General features: G+C 32.6%; 1 protein-coding gene across 5 annotated transcripts; it reads right to left on the reverse strand.

The window, feature by feature from the left end:
* Window positions 1–46: 46 nt before the first annotated feature.
* LOC137806043 (myosin-1) lies at window positions 47–14,636 on the reverse strand. Of its 5 annotated transcripts, none has more exons than XR_016519334.1 (25): window positions 14,379–14,636; window positions 13,881–14,187; window positions 13,292–13,676; window positions 11,538–11,639; window positions 11,299–11,442; window positions 11,054–11,204; window positions 10,916–10,943; window positions 9,143–9,308; window positions 8,639–8,702; window positions 8,495–8,508; window positions 8,252–8,336; window positions 7,600–7,703; window positions 7,357–7,495; window positions 6,551–6,669; window positions 6,281–6,433; window positions 6,069–6,158; window positions 5,867–5,944; window positions 4,993–5,151; window positions 4,324–4,552; window positions 2,484–2,689; window positions 2,260–2,395; window positions 1,893–2,022; window positions 1,643–1,789; window positions 1,269–1,336; window positions 47–1,154 (listed from the first exon to the last, which is right to left on the reverse strand). XR_016519334.1 is itself a non-coding variant. In XM_068605953.2 (25 exons), exons 3-25 carry the CDS (start codon window positions 13,658–13,660, stop codon window positions 495–497), a joined length of 3,519 nt encoding a protein of 1,172 aa, XP_068462054.2. In that variant the 5' UTR covers window positions 13,661–13,676; window positions 13,881–14,187; window positions 14,379–14,636; the 3' UTR covers window positions 47–494. The 5 variants fall into 5 exon arrangements, 4 of the variants coding, with proteins under 4 accessions (XP_068462054.2, XP_068462053.2, XP_068462055.2 ...); XM_068605953.2 differs by having other exon boundaries at window positions 4,324–4,530; XM_068605952.2 differs by having other exon boundaries at window positions 4,324–4,530; window positions 14,287–14,636.
* Window positions 14,637–19,489: the final 4,853 nt, after the last annotated feature.

Below are 19,489 nucleotides of genomic sequence, written 5' to 3' on the forward strand. Positions count from 1 at the left end.
TCATAAGTCCAAATACAAGCCTATTTTTTCTGCAGTGTAAGAGAAATGGACGAAGGGCAATTCAGTCATTGCACCCAACTGTGGGGTTGCAGGTTTAAAAATGAGGAGTGCAGGAAGCAAAAGGCTGGGAAATATGGAGAAGAGTATGAATTTGGCTGTTTCTTCCTGCCCCTAACAAATTTCTTCCTGCACCCCATCATTTTGGAAGAAACTCCCTATGAATTTTTACAATTTTTGCGTGGCCAACAAAGTGCTTAGTGTATATTACATTTGGGGCCTCACAGCAAATTTGACAAGCAATGGGTATCAACACTCATGCAGACATTACTAATAAATTCATTCATTCTAACACTCCTACTCTTTTAAGCTTTTCTATTGTTTTTTCCTCACTTTCGGATATATATTTGGCAATGCACTGGAAAAAGTGCATACACCAAAGCCGAACCTTTAAAAAATTAAATTAAAGATAAATTAAAACTTGAAAGAAGAAAAACTCAATTTATCCGTGTACTGTTCCTTCTTCCCCACCACTTTTTCTTCATTTTCTCAAGTGCACCGTCTTCATTTCCAAGTTTATTTAAAATGACTTTTGTTTCACGCAGTCTTGTCCCATAATCTTTTTTCCAAGCTTCAAACATCTGTTTTAACCTCCTAAGCTCTTGATCTGGGCTTAAACTTGCTTCTACCTGACCAGATTTTACCTCAACCAAGAACTTGGCATCATCACCAAATACTTGACTCCGATGCTCGAATTCTTCAGCCAACCTACTTATAACACTCAAACCAGCACTTGTTGATCTTGCCCCGTTGCTTTCTTGCCGTCTGTGATTACCTCCTACATCCCAGCTGTAATCCCTCTCATCACTCGCATTGACAGATGCATCTGAATTTCTTTCAGAGTCATCAATAGCAAGGCTTTTCTTTGCAATGGAGAGGCTAGATTGTAGGGATCTCATTTGTTTCTGCCACACTTCTTCCATGGATTTCATCTTCAATTCATATTCAGACCATCTGCTCTCATATTGTTGGAGTCTCTGACGAATGATGTCGTTTTCATCTTCCTTCTCTCTCAAGGCAGCTTCAGCCTTGAGTACCCGCCGCTGTAATTCGGCCAGGAAAGATGCCTTAACCACAACCTCATCCGAGTCTTTCATCTGTTTTGGAGTTCATGATGGTAAGAATCACAAAGATCTTGCCTCTATAAGCATAATATAATATAAAAAATGTGTCCAAAGATTGTAGTTTCTGAAGTATGGGAAAGAGAATACCTTCATGTCTCCAGATTTCAAAAATCCAATATTTCCTGAGCATCTTCTGACCAACCAACCCCGAATAACTGCAAAAGGTAGGTCAAACAAAATTGTGAAAATTTATTGACAGCACGCCATTGAAAAGACTGGTGTCCAGATTCCAACAAGAAATAGCAGTTTTATGTAAATTATCTTGTGCTTCATTCCCCGTTTATTCTTGAAAAAAAGAAATGGTGTTATCTTTAACAGCCTTAATTTGAATATCCCAAACAACAAAAATTGGTATCATATATCTTAGAATTTATCATGTATCTGTTTCTAGCAAAAATTGGTCTTCATTCTGTTTCTAGCAAATACTGTTTGTATATCTTAGTATTTATCATATATCTTACCTGCTTGTATGACTGTTGCCGCATCACTAATAGTCTTCATTCTGTTTCTGGCAAATACTGCTTTCACGCGCTTCTGTATAATAACAGCAGCTCTATGCCTCTTCACTAAAGCTGAATATTCCTTTCTTGTTTTGTTCCCCCTAATTACTGCATGATTAGGCAAAAAATGTGTTCATTTCGTTACACTTTTAAAGAATAAGGTAGTGAAGAACATGTGATTTAAAGAATAAGGTAGTGAAAAATAATATACATGACTGCAAAGTACAGATTCCCCCCTGAAGCTCCTTGAGAGAACGACGAGCTTGGTGACCCCGAAAACAACTTTGTACACGTAGAATACCATGGAGGGTACGATTTCTAGTATCTTCAAGCACACCGATCTGCAGAGCCGTCAAGCATCATAAATTGGAACATACTTAAAATAAATTATGCTCCTACAACTTTCATGAAATAGCGGATACAAATAGAACTACAAACTAGAAATTATAATTCAATCTAATACCAAATCACTAAAGCTCAAAGTTTCCTGGTTCTAAAAAGCACACATGGAGTTAGTAAAAGATTTTGGGGGTCTGAGAAAAAAATTTGTATAAATTAAAAAAATAATCACATATTACCTGTCCTGTTCGGAAAAATAATTTCGTGTAGCCAACTTGATACATCTCAGGCAAAATATTAAACTGATGAAGAATTGCCACTGAAACACTAAGTGGATCCTGAGATGCAACATTATCAAGGAGGAGAAAACCATATCTGATTCAATGCACCGATAAGAACAAGGTTAGAAACGTGCAGAACCATATCTGATTAAACTAAATCATCAGTTTCTCTGCTATTATACCTTCGGGCAAACTTTTGGTGAGACATTCTTGTTGGAAAACCCGATCTTGATATTCTAACTACTTCCAGGACCCCGCAGCATCTCAGCTGTTGCAACACAAGCCCTTGCTCATATGATTCAGGTGATTGGAGATTATTTGGTTTAATACAGCGAATAAAATGTGGAGTAGTGCTTTCTAGTCGTTGCATCAATAGGAACAATTGACCCTAGACATCAACAGAGGAAATAATTTCAATATCAAATAAAGTGCAATAAATATCAATATCAATATTAATGAAAATGAATATTTAAGTAGCTTTTAGTAGTGGGGAAAGACGATTTATCTACCTTCCAAATAATAATTGGTTTAATACATTTGAATTTTTATTCTATTCTCCACCTACTTTCATTTTTCGTCCCAAAAAAATTACAATATTTGTATCTGTACCCCATTCTACTTATCAGCTGAACCATGTTACAAGCACTATTCATTCAGTAAAACATGTGACATGAATTAATTATTATTCATTCATAACAATGAAAGAAATAACTAGAAATAAACTAAATACTAATTTGCCAAAGCATTTGCAATAAATCCATAATATAAGTGGATTTGGAGGGTAAATAGGGCTTAATTTCAAATATTTCTCCAACATTTTGTTAAGATTCACAGTAAGAACTCGTTCCTTTGTTAGTTTAGATTTCAATGATTTTCCATCTTGGTTTCATCAAAATCGTGTATTTCGGTTTGGATGTAGGAAAGTCCCAAAGGATTAGTAAAGTAATGGAACTGGTTATTGGAGCACTAGTATGTGCACTCCAAAAGCCTTATGTGGCCACAATGGAGTTGTTTCCAAGTATTTTACTTCTGCTACCTCAACGTTTACAAGATGATTATTTGTTGTTTGAATGTTCCAATTAAATAAAGGTGCCATATCTTTCCCAGTGTACACCATCCTTGAATCATGAAGGTGTTACAGTTATATCACCATGTACAGACTCCATTTTCATTGTGTACATGTCAAGTGCCTTTTGATAGATGTCTTAACCAAAAATCGGCACCTGCCATTTTTTTGAACAAGAATAAAGAGATTCATTTCTCTGATTGTGGGGCTAAGACGTTGTGAAAATAAGAAATTTTATGTTCAACTTCTCTTTTGCTATCTTTTGCTAAATGTTTAGGTTAAGGGAGGAGATTTTACCAATTTGAAGTTGACCTCATGTAATCCGTTTCTAGCAATTTCAATCTACGGTTTTTCATGTCAAATTTGAATGTTTGCTTTAATTCTCATTTTGGCCATTTATCTAGTGATTTTAGGATTTTTCTCACAATTGAAGAATTGGTAAATTGTTAGGATCTGAAGTGAACAACAAAATTATTGATTATCAAAAGATTTGAGTTGATTTTTATGTGATCTTTTGAATTCCGAAACCTAATTCATGTCTCACTTGAACTCACCAAAGGAATTAGGAATTTAAGACAAGGGTAAAATTACCAAGGGATTGGAATTGACCTTACTATATAAATTGGATTACCAATTTGGCATTGAAAATTTGAAAGCTGAACTAAGAACAGGACTGATTGCATGAGCTAAGACTGAGATGAATTGGACCCTAACTACCCCTAAATAGTGAATTTCACCTTGTTTTGTGTGAATATTTTCATTGGTAATTTTAGTTTCTCACTTAGGGGATATACTCATCCACACTCTGTTGATTGTGAACTAGGTTCTGGAGTAACAATCCTCACGTGAATGATAAAATTACATGGTGCAATCCTATATACTTGCAGATCACACATCAGTTAGATCCTCTTGTGAAAAATGAAGTTTTTTATCACTTTATAATTAAGCTAATGTACCTTGAATTTTGTTGCAACACTTAGCTTTTGGGAATCTGCCCCACCTGACTTGTGCAAGGGACCAACTACTGGTTTATCAGACTGAGTGAGCATATGAGATGCAAATATTTGAGGAAGAGGACATGTGCATGAAGATAGAAGTTGGATGGAATCCAAGTGCAATAGGTCTCTGTTCTTCTCCAAGAATCCAGTTGTATCATAGGTTACCTGAGTGGAGCAACAAGTAGAACTATCAAACAGTCAGGCCAGATGAGAAAACTAAAATTAATAAGAAATGAGTAACCCTCTACTCTCTATAAAGATTGCATTTGGGAGTAAAAAATATTTACTACGAAATCTAAATATGATTAACTAATATGAGGATTCAAATTTGGAAGAATAGTCTTACTACCAGTATCCTCCTTAAAACCTAGCCATAATCATATTATAAAGATCACAAGGTTAAATAGACTGCCCCTGTAAACATACCAACAGATTTTAAACCAATATACAGAGAAGAATGCCAACAACACCCACTTTAGCACATTCTTTAATATTGGTTGACTTTAAACGTCTAGGGTGACCCATTAAGTTGGCAATACAACAACTAAATAAGTGTGTAGACAAGTTTACGCCAAAGATTATGTTGCTAGCATTTCTCATTCCTGTAGAACATGATCAGAATAATACCTGCCCAGCATAATGGTGAACAGTAAAGGCTTGGTCCCTTTCTCCTTTGAAACATGAATTAGAATTCAGATGCTGTTTAAGCTTATTCGCAAATGTTTTATCTGTTCCATTTGGGAAAGTGGATTCTTCATCTAACAGGGACAACAACCCCAGTGGCCTCTGCAAATATATCATAAGTTAAGTTTAAGTCACAAGAGTTCTAGTTTCTAATCATGAATGTCAGAGTATTCACAGCAAGGAATAAAAGTGTAGTTGTCATAACAAGGGGGCTCCTTATCATGGGGTCTCACACAGGTGAAAGGATGCCGTGTTGGAAGAGAAACAAGCTAGGGAAGATGTTGATACTCTTTGCACAGGGAAAAAAGGAGAGGCTTTTCTAGGCTCAAAAAATGGATCAGACTACTGATACTGTACAAGGTTTTGGTAATTGTGTCTAGAACAGTACACGTGTATCTATAAGTACAAAATAATGAATAAAATGATACAGTAGTAAAGGTAATTAATCACACCCCTAGAAATAAGGAAAAAGAGTAATTCTACAAGTGCTACATCTAATACAAACATGTGATGCATGTTTATAAATTCAGGACTTTCGATCAAGCTTCAGAATATATAGAGCTTATTAAACCCATGTATGAAAAACAATCATATATCTTTCCCTTTGTAAATTCAGAGTTTTTTTTATTTTACACTGCATATGTTGATACATACAAGACATGACAAAATGACATAAATTTCTTTGAGTATGTAAGCCCTACATATCCTACCAGGCTTAACTAACTAAGATAACATTTTCCCACTGAAATCATTCAATTAACAAGCACACTGGAGATTATGCAGTAAAGGAGTCAGGGGGAACTATGATATTGTGTACCTTCTCAAAAAGATTAAGGCAGTCTTGGTTGTCTTCAAATTCAACTTTGGCCCAGTCAATGCCGTCTTGAATATATTCCTTAAAACAACAATCCACAAGCATAACCAGAAATTTAGATTTCCAGAGGTATTCAATATTTTCTGTCGTTTTAGGTACTACTAACTAAGGACATTTAATAAGTGTTTAAGTATGGGATGTGTACCTCCTGTTCTAACTTGAATAAATGACGATTGAAGTGTTGCTGTAATCTCTCATTAGCATAATTTATGCAGAACTGCTCAAAACTGTTTCTCTACAGGCATAAATGTCATAGCAGCAATAGCGCTAAAATATTTAATATGCAAACAGGATGAAGACGGTAAGATAAATAATAAACATAAAGAATGAGGTAGACAAGATTTTATGTAAACATACATTGAAAGATTCAAAGCCGTAGATATCTAGAATACTGATTGATCTGCCAGTACGTCTTTTGCCAACAGCAAGTGATTTATTTATCTGTTCAACCAACCAATCAAACAGGCATGCATATATTGACTTCGCCAAAGCATCTCTTGCATCAATTGCCTGTAAGAAAAAAATGTAGCATTATGATTCCATGTCATCATGAACTTTACAAATCAAAGGTATGTTGAGAATAATGATTTACAAATCAAAGGTACGTTAGCATCACAGTTATTTTACCTGTGATAGTGTCAACTTTTGGACAATATTATCATTACCAACTTTCATCTTGCGAGTTGATAGAGTCAACTTGAGATCTTCGATGTCACAGCCTATCAATTTGGCTACATGAAATAGACCTAAAGAAGCCAGAGAAAAGGTCATTTCTAACCAGGTATTGAATAACTTGAAACAAATTAAGGCATCTAAAACATGTTCAAAACATACGTACCAAAAATTAGACATGAAATACATCATACATAAATAAAAATTATCAGATGAAAATGAAATCAAGTAACTTTTACTGCAAAAGTTTTAAATGACAGGTTCAGTGTGAAGGACCAATTTTCCTAAAACCTTAACATGTCCAGTAATGGATGACAAATTTCTTTATAACTTTCATCAAACACACTCCCTCGCACATGACCCTTTGAGGTAGAAGCATGGACAATGCAAAGTGCGTCTTTAACTGGGTTAAAGTTCAAATTTTATCTAGAAGAACGGGTACAAGGATCAAACTCCTGATCCTATATGATTTAGATGAGGAACAAAGAAAAGAGGAAATCAAACACAATATAAGATAGAAATTGATAGTGTAATGATAACATATTGATATAGTTCCTACTTTATATTGTTATTGTTGACACTATCAGATTTTAGGTATGAAGAGAGGAAGTGACACAAAAATGAAAAATGAATTCGTATTAACATAGATGTATGACAACGTGCTGATATGTTGATGTGTTAAATAATATCTTCACAAAACCAAGAGAACTAAACCTACAATTAGGTAGATGTTGTCAGTAGAGGCTCTGAAAATTTCTTACCCTCATCTTCTACGGCTTGAACATGATTTTCATTATCAATTACAGTAAACGATATGTTTCCCAACCATAATACTGCAGCAAGCATTGCAAATACATTCTCCTGGTCTTCTTTACCAATGTGGACAACATCAAGAGCTTCCTGGAAGTTGGCAATAGTATATTCATTTTTGTGTCAAGCAGAAGTAAGAAATCATTGAAGAGTCTATGGAGGCAGATCATCTTTAATCTACAAAGATGGCGTACCATGACTGTGCGAAATTCTTCTGCATCATTAATACCAGTAATTGAATAACAATTGCTCTGCCTCAGATATTTATAATCTTCTGCATTTTGTAGGTTTAGCTTCCCTGAATTATAAATCAAACAAAACATAAAATAGAAAGTCAAATAGACAAGAACACAACACTAAATGTTACAGACCAGACATACACAAATATACCAAGCTTACGTAAGCTTCATTCAAATTTTCCAATTGTTTTTGTTAATTTGTTAGTTAATGTTATCAGTATTGCCTTAAATAAAAAGAGATCAAAACCCCTTATTGGAAACATAAAATAAAAGTTATTGAATTAAAATTTAAGCATTAAAAGGGTACTATGTGCATGTTTGGGTTTGATAATAAAATAGTTTTATTATAAAATTATTGTTCTTATCAAACAAATTAACTGAAAAAGAGAAATTCAGAACTTTTGAGCTAGGAACGATATTAATTACATTGTACATGCACCATTGTTGTGGGTTCAATTAGAAGATGTTCACAATTCATAGAAACAATTTGCAACAATTCCAAGGAATAATTTATTTCTCCATTGACAATATAGAGACTTAAAACCTACACACAATATGCAACAAATATATTAGCAGAGGTGAAAAAGTATTATAAACTATTAATTACCCCTGAGAGATGGAGGTGCGCCAGCACATAGCTGATAAAATATATGATAGGATCTTTCCCCTTCATTGCACTGGACTACTCTAGACTGTTCACATACCAAATAAAACTAGTGTTAACTGAGCACAATGTAAAACCCAAAAAAGTTAGAAATATATTATAAAACCATACATGTATCTCCACCTAGAAGTCTAAGCCTTTGAGAGAGTTGATGCATAACAAAAGTTAGCTCTGAAGAAGAATTACCTTTTCCAGCAAGACTGTTTTGGTCATGCAAGGAGAATGGCGTATTCCAACACGGATGCAAACATTTAACATAATGGTTAGTTGCAAACTTTTGGTGGGAAAAAAGACACGTGGTTTTCAACTATTAAACAGAATAAAACCTACATGTTTGAATATTAGCACCAGAGATTTTTCCAGTTTCACTGAAGTGAATCTCAATGAGCTTTCCCTGTCACATTCAACAAATTACAAGAACTTTCAGAATCAAAAGGATATGGGATCACAGCTTAATATAAAGAAGCTTGGGAAAGTGCAAAAAGTACTAGGGGTATTTTGATATGATCTAGAGGGTCAATATAACTGTGGGTTTTCTTTGTAATTTTTATTATGTTTTTTTAATTAAGGGGCTGAATTGTACATGGGAAGATCGAAAATCACAAGAGAAGGTGAACTATTCATGATTTCATTGTGGGAAATAATTATGCATATAACACAAATTAAAGGCCACACTGATGGGAGTTCATTACTAATGGACATTAAATGCTGTTTAGTGGGAATTAATGTGGAATTTAGTAGGCCTAGCCTTATTATGGTTGTCTAGAGTCACATAATTTATCAACTCTTTCTATGACTACTTAAAGAATTAACATCACAAGTCAGGAATCTTACAAAACGACTTGAGTTGTCATTTCTCAATGTTTTTGCATTACCAAAGGCTTCCAATATTGGATTAGTCTTCAAAATTTCATACTCTATTCCACTTCCACCACCAAGCGCAGCCAAGTACTGCATTGCAATTTTTGCTGTCTCAGTCTTCCCTGCACCACTCTCACCACTGAAAAGATGCATGATAACTATTAATATGGGTCCCAACTAAAACACAGTCAATCAAGGGGAACATAAGATTGACATCCAAGAAAGAGAATGTCATTAACGAAAAAATCTACAGACAGCAGGAAGAAGCCATTTTACATCCATCAAAATGTTGCCCAGGATGGAAAAATAAGTTTTCTTTTGTGTGTATCCAATCAATCAAATCTCCATTATACAAAAGTTAAAACATATAAATGATAGAGGGAAACGAGACAGAAGAATTGAAGCAAGAAACGACCCAAATAACAAACAATAGTGGGTCTAGTATACTAAAGAAATTCTGCAACTCAGGCCTTTTAAAGTCTAAACCAAATGGATGTATCTTGGCACTTGAATCCCAAAAGAAAAAAAATAAAAGAGCATGTCATAAATATCAAATCAAATCTATGAACAACTAGGAATTGTAAGGTTTCTTGTCACTTGTTTCTATTTCTTTAAGGAAGTGGAGTGAGCATGATCTGGCTCAGCCCACTAACCCAGCCTAATTAAGAGGCTCAAAATTTTAAAATCAGTCCAGATGCCTTTTGAGGACAGATTTGACACCACCTTCAACCCAAAAGAACACCACCTCCAACCTAAAACCTTTTGGGTTGAAGGTGATGTCTTGATCTCTTATATGGTTGGCTCATAGCTCATTGGTGCTGAATCTCTCCAGTGTGTCCCCCAAAAAACACAACAGACTAGTGCGTAAACGTGGATCGAACACATGAGTGGGTGAAGAATCCGGGATTCAGGTAAGCATGTATCATTAAGGTAAAAATGTGATACAAGTAAGTCACCACTGTTGCTTAAGGGGGAGTGTACCAATGTGGAAGGAACTCACACTTGAAGGGGAGATTTGTTAGGATTCCAAGCGAATTTGAGTCTTACATTGAATAGGAATGAGCAAGATGAACATTATACAAGAAAGAAGACCCACAAACTCATTGTTGTGTTCAAGATTAAACAAAAGACCCTGGTCAAACTTTTGGGACGTCTAGGGACAAACATAACCCGTTTGGTGTGGGTTGGGGTAGGTGGAATCTGGAATATTATGAATATAAATGGATAGATAAGCTTTCCAGAAAAATCTAGAAGACTAAGAAGTTGGAATTAAAACTATTAATAACTCAAACAGTTACTTCTTAAATGCTCTTTAAATATTTCTAACTGATTGAGTAGTTAATTAGTTACTTCTTAAATGCTCTTTAAATATTTCTAACTGATTGAGTAGTTAATTGCTGTTAAACTGTTGGAAGTATTTTAACCAAAATTTCCTTGTTTTTATATGCTTCGTACCTCACTTGATCCGGACTAACTTACTGCAGAAATTAACAGTCCAAGATTCACAGTAGCTTTTAAAAAATTAAAATATTAGTTAATTATTCAGAAATTAACTGCACAAATCATGACAATTTCAGTTCAGAATTTAAATATAAGAGTGAAACTTAAGACTAGTTTTCATATAAATTGCAATAGATGTAATAACAAAAAGGTTAAATTAAAGCAGCTTATAGAAAAGAAAGTAACCACAGTTGTCTAAACAGAGATGCTCATAAAAAATAATAATTCAACAAAAAAATTACTGACCTTATAATTATAGATTGATTAACTTCGTCTGGAAGGAAAACAGACCAAGAGTCAGCAACTTCTTGTAAAACATATGGAAGTGGTCTTGCACACTAAAGTTGCAACCACGAATGTGAATATAAAGAAATAAAAAGTTACCCCGTATCATTTCTCTGATGGCTGTGCCTGTTATTGCATATACATGAGGGTTTTCAATTGCTTTACGCTTGTAGGCTTCAATATAATCATTACCATATAGAGGAACTTTCTTAAAGGGATTTATTGCAACCAAAACAGGCCCTGCTTTTGTCTGAATTGTGGATAGTGATGCACATAAATACATTAGAAGTTATGATCATGAAACAAATAATTGAGGAAAACATTAAAGAGACATAATGACTTACATAAATCATGTTTTGATTGTATCTATATTGCAGGTTGTATAAAACAGACGGTTCATTTAAATAACTAAGTTGCATGAGGTCATCCACCCCATCAAGGATATCAGGATTTGCCGGCACTAAACTTTCTTCTTTCACTTTCAAAACCTATTATAAGGCCCACAAGGGGGGCAGAGACAGGATAATTAGTAAACCTAAAAATGAAGAGTACCACTCTTGAGGAATATTGTAATTTATCTTACCCTCCCATCAGACAGTGAAATGATGGATTCATTTCCAGAAGTTGTTATCAGCTTCCCCAGCTCCCAGTTCCCATTCGGAAGTTGAAACCAAGACTGAAGCTTCTGTAATAGTGAACTTCAGCAGTAAGGATAAGAAAAAACAAATTTTAAATTATCTATCTAGTAATGGGGAATAACTCAAATAAACTATAAAGAATTGTCTTCAATTGTTTACATGGCATTCACTGTTTTGACATTTTTATAAGAAAACAGCGAACGAAAAGATAAATTACATGGCCCCACAATAAACCATCAAACAAACAAAAATAGAAATACAAGGAATATATGTCTTTGTTTCCAACTGGAATAGTGATTAACAGCCAACAATAGCAAATATTTAAATACATAAATTACTTAATACCAAGACAATTGTAAAGAGATATAAGGAATTGAAAAACGTCCAGAGACTGAATAATGAATACTTCAATTTCCAAACCTCAACACAAGGATATTCTGACAAAAACAACACTAAATTAAAGATATAGAAGACGACAAAAGAAGCCACATGGCCCCTAGCATTTAACAGCTTCCAAATTTATTGCAGCAAAGATATTGGAATGGAAATAAATATTCCATTTATGTACACTATCTTTTAAGGCTATTAACCTGGCATTGTGAACTTTTTAGCACAGACTCACAGGACAAAAGAGAGTTCTCTCAAATAAAAAGTAATGGATGTAATAGAAATTCTTACATATGCAACTTCCAAATGAATAGAGACTTTTTAATTACAGGTGCCAAAGCTAAATACACACAATAGTTTCTCATCAGCTCTTTCTAATCCTCAATATCCTACAATCCACATCAATCCAAAAAATTGTCAAATAGTTTTAAAATAATTGACTTTCCTAAGAAACATGTTGATGCAGGAGGAAGAGGGGCCAATTATAATGGTGTTTTATGATTTTTTTTGTGATTCCCTAGCAGGTAATTTATTTAGTTGTTTACCACACAATAAGTTGCCTCCAGTAGATTAGTTGGCTTTTAGGAATTTTTTCGCTTTCTTTTAAGGTGTTACCCATGGATTCTATCTAGATGCCTACATCAATATCTACTCCCATCTTTCGTCCCTTTTGACCTGTCTTTGTTTAGGATGTACTTTCAACATGCAATTGGTTTTGATCATGATCCATATCTAACACCTAACCAAAACTGACAGAATGTGAACTTTCCCACCGTTGAACTAAAGTCAAATTTTAGTAAGAGGTTCTGCTATTGTTGCTACTTGCTAGCCAACACTCATGGCTTTGGAAGCAAACTCTGTAGTGATTATGGTAGATCACTGCATCTATGCTATGAAGGAAAGATGTTTACATGGTTACTGTACTCTGAAGGTTCTGAATACAACTAACAAATCATGTAAAAAACTATCATGTATAATATAATATCAATAATAACCTACAACAAACCCAGACAAAACTTGAATGTGCAAACTTCCAAATTAAAGATATTTTAAAAATACATCAATTTCTTGGACATTCTTTGGGAAAAATCTAAGTTATTCACACAACTGAATAATTAATCACAGAAATCCACAAGCACATTAAAAATTCAACCTGAGATGAAATTAAAGATATTTTAAAAATACATCAATTTCTTGGACATTCTTTGAAAAAAATCAAGTTATTCACACAACTGAATAATTAATCACAGAAATCCATAAGCACATTAAAAATTCAACCGGAGATTAAATTGAAATCCGAAGCCAACAGTACCTTTTTCGAAGAATAAGGTGTTGTATCACTCCACCTGCGTTCTCTGGAGGACATTGAAACTGATGGGAAGGACATGGGAACGGTTTCTAGGTCTTCATCAGCAATGGACGATCTGTCCTCTAATGAAACACCTTTCCTGCTGTACGCTACATCCTCGTCGTAAAGACCCACGTCACCGGCATGGTTAAGAGCTTCCTCAGAAACCTCCCCAACCAAAACACCATTATCCGGACTACTTGATCCAGTGGCATCACCGCTTTTCAATTTAGCATCTCCACGGTTTCCCACTTTACCAGAAGTAATCTTGAACTCAGGAGGCAACGATTTGATGGAGTGGAGTGCAGGCGTGACCTTGGATGTCGCAGACATTTTCCCTTAAATAACTCTGCGACAAGCCCACAACACAACCGAGCATAAGATAGATTTTCAAAATGCTGGAGTAAACAAACAGATAGATTTTCTTCCAAATAAATAAATAAAAGAATTCCCTTTTAAACCAAAAGTGTCTCCCAAACTTTTTCACAAGGCCCCATCGAATGGCTATTTCAGATAAACATACATAACATAATGGAGGGGACCATAAACATACATAACACAGATTCAACTCTCAAGCTTTGTGCCGCGTTGCGTTGTGCCAATCCCTTAAAATTTCTCACTCACTCGCTCTCTCGCTCTCGCTCAACCTCATCCTAAAACCTAACCAGTAAAACTCAAAACCATCAATTCACCAAAGCAAAACCTCCAATTCAACGAAACCTAAAACCTCCCCGATCTGACACTTAAAACATCTTTTCAAAGCTCAAAACCACCTCCACGCTTCAAACTAATTAAAGAAACTAAAAATGCCGCTGCAGCAATCGCGCCAACAGATCCTCCGATTTCCCGAATCACGAACACTGAAAAACATCAACATAAAAAACAGCGATAATTCAACAATCTGACTTCCGAATTCTTTACTTGAAAAATCAGCAAAAACAGAAACTCGAACTCCTCACTGAAGAAATTGAGCATGACAAGTTTCCAATTCAATTGACGCTGTGTGACGAATTAGGCAAAAAAGAAAAAGAAAGAAGCAACAGAGAAAGACCTAGCAAGTTCCTTGACCGATCTTATGAAGGTGTGAAGGCAAAAGAAGAAGAAGAAGAAGAAGAAGAAGACGAAACGAAGTGAGTGAGTGAAGAAGATTGTTGGCGCGTTGGTGTGAGTGAGAAGTTAGAGAAGAAACTCTCTGACAAAAGGGATGTTTCTAAATTCTTTGGTTTTCGAGAAACTATTACTCATTCGCCAACCATCCACGCCTTCTCCACAACAACAACCAACTTTTTTTCACTTTCCCTTTCTTTATAAATCAACTTATCGATACGATAATTGCTTCGTATTATAACGGTTGAAATATACGAGGTTTGAATACGTCAATGTATATGTATTAAATATTTGTAAAATACGTATAATAAAGTGTCTAATTTAAAATATTTATTAAATATTTTATATTTTTAGTACGGTGTTTATGTAATTTAAAAAAAATCATTAATTTTTTAAAAACTTTAAATTTATTGTCTAAATTTTTAATATGACTAAAAAATAAGAATAAAATTTTTTAAACTCATGAAAAATATCCTTTTGCTAAAAAATAAATTAAACATATTTCACTATATAAATTTTTTATTGTCAATTTATATAATTCATAATTATATAATATATAAATTTCACTATATAAATTTTTTATTGTCAATTTATATAATTCATAATTATATAATATATAAATTTGTGTTACTATGTTTTACATTTTAAAAATTATACATATTTCTGTTTATGTATCTGTATTCGTGTCGTATCAGTGTTTGTATGGATGTTTATACTACGGTTAAAAAAAATAAAAACTAATCTTTAACCTAAATATGAATAGATTGACACTGATTATAATTATTTAAAAAAATAACTCGAATATGAACTTTTATAGAAAAGTAATTTTTAAAAAGTTATAAACTGATACAATTTTAAAAAAAAGTAAATTTCTCTTAATTTTTAATATCTATTTTTATTTACTATTATTCTTTTAATGCATTTAAAGGATGTTATCTTTTATTTATGGGAATTTTGTGGCGTTTAAAAATTGATGACTTTTGTTTTTCCTTTTGCCAACCAATTTTGAATTTTGAAACAAAATTCAATGCATGCGACACTTGAATTGACGAAATTGACCCTCGGAGGCTTGACTTCTAAATTTGGAACACCGTCACCGTCTTGCCATAAATTAGTGTTAACAAGCTAAGAACACCATCATGTTAATTAATTATTCATTTAATCACACTTTAATTTCTAACCATTGTGTAATCTTAATCTTTAATTGTGTTAATTGAGGTTATTATAATTTTATGTTTCTTATCCTCTCATTGAAAATCTTTCTTCATCCATTCTTACTTACTATGTTTGGTTTTTTCTTTATAAATACTTCTACTATAAAATGGTAAAAAAGAAAATATCAAAGATATTTCTTTATAAATACCTTTACTATAAAATGGTAAAAAAGAAAATATCAAATTAATTTTTCACCAAAAAAATCTAATTTTTTACTTTTTAATTTTGTGAAAATTTAATTTCAGTTTATAGAAAAACTCCAATTTTAATTATATCTATATGATATCTATTATTGCAAGTGTGCAATTTTAGTATTTTAAATGTAAGGAAATTTAATTGAAGGATATTAAAATCATATAAAATTACAATATTTTAAATATCTAATTATTATACTTGAATTTGAAACTAAAATTGCATATGGGTTATAGTTAGAAACTCGATAAATAGAAGTAAATCTTCAATAAATTTAATTGCATTTTTGGGAAAACAAAGGTACAATTAAACCCAATCTATTTGTCCTAAAATTTGTAATTATCTTTAATGTGTTTCTTGCTTAGAATAGATTCTTTTAAGAAAAAACCTAATTAATAATTTGGTAGGACTTCATTCTTTTCAAACCTATTTTGTTGCTTTGTCTTGAAAATGAAAAAAAGGGAAAAAAAAGAACTTTATGATTACCAATGGTTTGTAACGTAAGTCACATATTTAATCAAGTATTTTATTTATTTATTTATTTATGATTATTCTTCTCTATCATAAAAAGAAATATTAATGTTGAAAATGTGTGTTTTGAGCTAAAATAAATTATTTTTCTTCTCAAATCAAATAAATACACAATTGTCTTCATAATAATTTTCTAGTTTTTTTTTTATGTAAAAAATGAGTGGTGTGGCTAAAGTTAGAGCACTTTTAGATTTTGAATTAAATATGATATATTATATATAGGTTGGTGAATTATTTCATTACTTCACTCTTAGGAAAGTACAAATTCTTTTCCCTTAAAAACGTTGCTTATCTTCATCATTTAGCATCTGAATATTGAAAAAAAAATGAATCACCAAATGATTGCTTTATACCCATAGATAAAGAATTGTGACAAACATATAAAATAAAAAAGTTATCATTAAATAAACCATGATCTACTCGGTAGTAACTTACAAAAAAAAATTTACTCTATAGTCATGTACCATAGAAAAAGTTATACAAAATATAAGGAATTAAGAGAGACAATCTTCAAAGTTAAGATAAGCTCTATCAAAGATTTTGAGGAAAGATATATGATAAGGATTTTTTTGAGTGGATAATGGCTTCTGTAACTTATCTAAACGCATTGTAATTTTCAGGGTCATTATAAACTTTAGTCGTACTAATTGGAGTTCCTAATCTAATAAAAGAGAAACTTTGGTTTGTTCCTATTAAAAAAAATCTATGACCTATAGGCTCTATTATGACCTTGAAAAAACTATCCTTGAATTTTTTGTAAGACGAGTAGTAAAGTGAAAAAGGACATGTAATTAGTTGACCAATGAGCGACAATCTGCCAATCGAATCAAAAGGTTGAGAACTATAATGATAAAGAAACATTTGAGGGGACAAACTCAAACGAAACATCTCACATAAAAGCTAAAACACTAGTAAAAAAGTCCATGTGTTAGCATTCAATTGTGTAGGGGCAATGTTTAAAACTCGATCAACCCCCATGGTGAACTCGTTGGAAAGGAGGTACAAATATCCATAAACAAACACGCATACATATAAAAGAACTCGTATGGGGCCCTACTTGGCAATGATAAACATTATCTATGACACAACAATGGTCCATAGAAACGACACCAACCTTTAACATAGGCACACTCGTTGCAAAAAAGACTCTACCGTGGATGATCACCAATACTTTGAAAAGTATTCAATCACACAGGAATCTACCCACCCATAACTCGGTTCGGTCGAATAGGAAGAACACTCTTGGCCTATTTAACAGCTAGATCCCCCGCCCTTCTCGGGACATCAACTCAACACTCCAATCCAATCCTAGATATCAAGATCATGCCTTCACACCCATCGATGACTCACATCCACGAAAATGTTCATCTCAACTTTATATATATGTTGATGTTAGAATAAGTAAGGTTATTTAATAACTTTTATTTTTCTCAACTATCTTATAACTGACTTAAACATCTAGACTATGAGACTCGGACACTTCTCTTAAATGGTGTGTCCGTGTTAGACACACACATCGGACACCGACAGTCGTACGACACGTATCATTGAAGTGTCCAATTCAAAAAATATTTGTTGAATTTCTTACATTTCTAACATGATTCTAACACAATTTTAAAAAAAGAAATACATTAATTTTATAAAAACTCAAATTTATTGTATAAATTTTTAGTATGATTATAAAAATAAGGAAGAAATCATTTAGACCCAACCATAAAAAACATTTTTCTACTAAAAAAGAACTAAAACATAAACATACTTATGCATATAAATCTTTATTGTCAATTCATATAATTCATAATAATATAATACATAAATTTGCGTTTCCATGTTCTACATTTTAAAGATTATACGTATATCCGTATCCGTATCATATCAGTGTTTATGTTTGTGCAATATATCATCTAAGTACTCCTCTTTCTTGGTTTGGGACATCATTCATCACACCCTAAACACCAACACCTTAAAAACTACTCCGCAGTGAAAAAAAACAGATACCTACTCTAACGACATTAATTATTATAAAAGTTGTTACTATATTAAACTACGTTGATTTTTTTTCTAAATTAAGAAAAATATGTGCCAACACATTTACCATGATACATTCGTGAATAACCAATATATCTACAATAACATAAATTCTCTACTTGTATTAGTGTAAGTTGTATTTATTATATATATAAATTAGCCCACCTTCAATTATTTTCTAAACTACCATTCTTCATATTCATAGAAATATCCATTAGGAAAATCAATGGTCAAGTGATTAGTTCTTTCTTTTTTATTTTCTTTCTATTAAAAAATAAAGTAGGAAATAAAAGGAGAAAAGGATAAAGAAAAAGAAAGAATGGAGTCAAGTGGGAAAAAAAACAAAAGCAAGTTGTTGACTGATAAATAAGGTAATATGGACTTGGTCTTAACAAAAAGGAAAAAAAGGCTTATTTATTTATATGCAATTGTTATTTTAAGGTGGAGATAGTCAAAGGTTAATAGCATAATTTTAAAATATGTTTTTAAAAATTGAGTTAATAGCATATTTGATTATATATATTTATTTATTTTTATTTATTTTAGTACTTGATTAGGTGAATCAAAGTCCAAGTTTTGTTTATTAAAAAATTGCATGTTGAAAAAATTGAGAGAAATTAGAAACGTAAATGATGGTTTTGAATTGTGAGCGTGTGATTGCAATCAGAGGGCTACGGATAGAGGAAGTTGGTGTGGGGATGAAGACAGGTGATTGGAAGTGGCCTAAACGCACTTATTCTGTCTCCTTCTCATTGTCGTTTTGAGATCTATGCATCGGCTGAGTGGGCCCCACGCTGACGGCTTATATTATAATAATATTTAATTTTTCTATTACAAAAATAAATACTTATTTTTAATATAAAAAAAAACTAAGTTGATTTTCAAATGCAAGTTAGTATATCTTATTGGTCTTGCATAATTGCAGGCTTGTAAATCTTTTATAAATTGAAAAAAAGATTAATAAGATGATTAACAAATCTTTCATTCCAAATTTAAACATCTCATAAAAAATAAAAATTTATTATAAATATAATAGTCAAAAGAAACAAATTAAAGATTAATTATTTTTAATTTAGTGTAAGTAAATAA

Source organism: Phaseolus vulgaris, chromosome 3, assembly GCF_051622355.1.
Source record: "Phaseolus vulgaris cultivar YP4 chromosome 3, ASM5162235v1, whole genome shotgun sequence".
NCBI lineage: Eukaryota > Viridiplantae > Streptophyta > Magnoliopsida > Fabales > Fabaceae > Phaseolus > Phaseolus vulgaris.

Excerpts from the sequence above, each read along its gene's own strand:
- LOC137806043 (XM_068605953.2), bottom strand. The coding sequence starts at position 13,660 with ATGTCTGCGACATCCAAGGTCACGCCTGCACTCCACTCCATCAAATCG. Across the intron at positions 11,205-11,298 it reads ACAATCAAAACATGATTTAT|ACAAAAGCAGGGCCTGTTTT; the intron begins GTAAGTCATTAT and ends TCCACAATTCAG. Across the intron at positions 1,155-1,268 it reads TGAAATCTGGAGACATGAAG|ATGAAAGACTCGGATGAGGT; the intron begins GTATTCTCTTTC and ends ACTCCAAAACAG.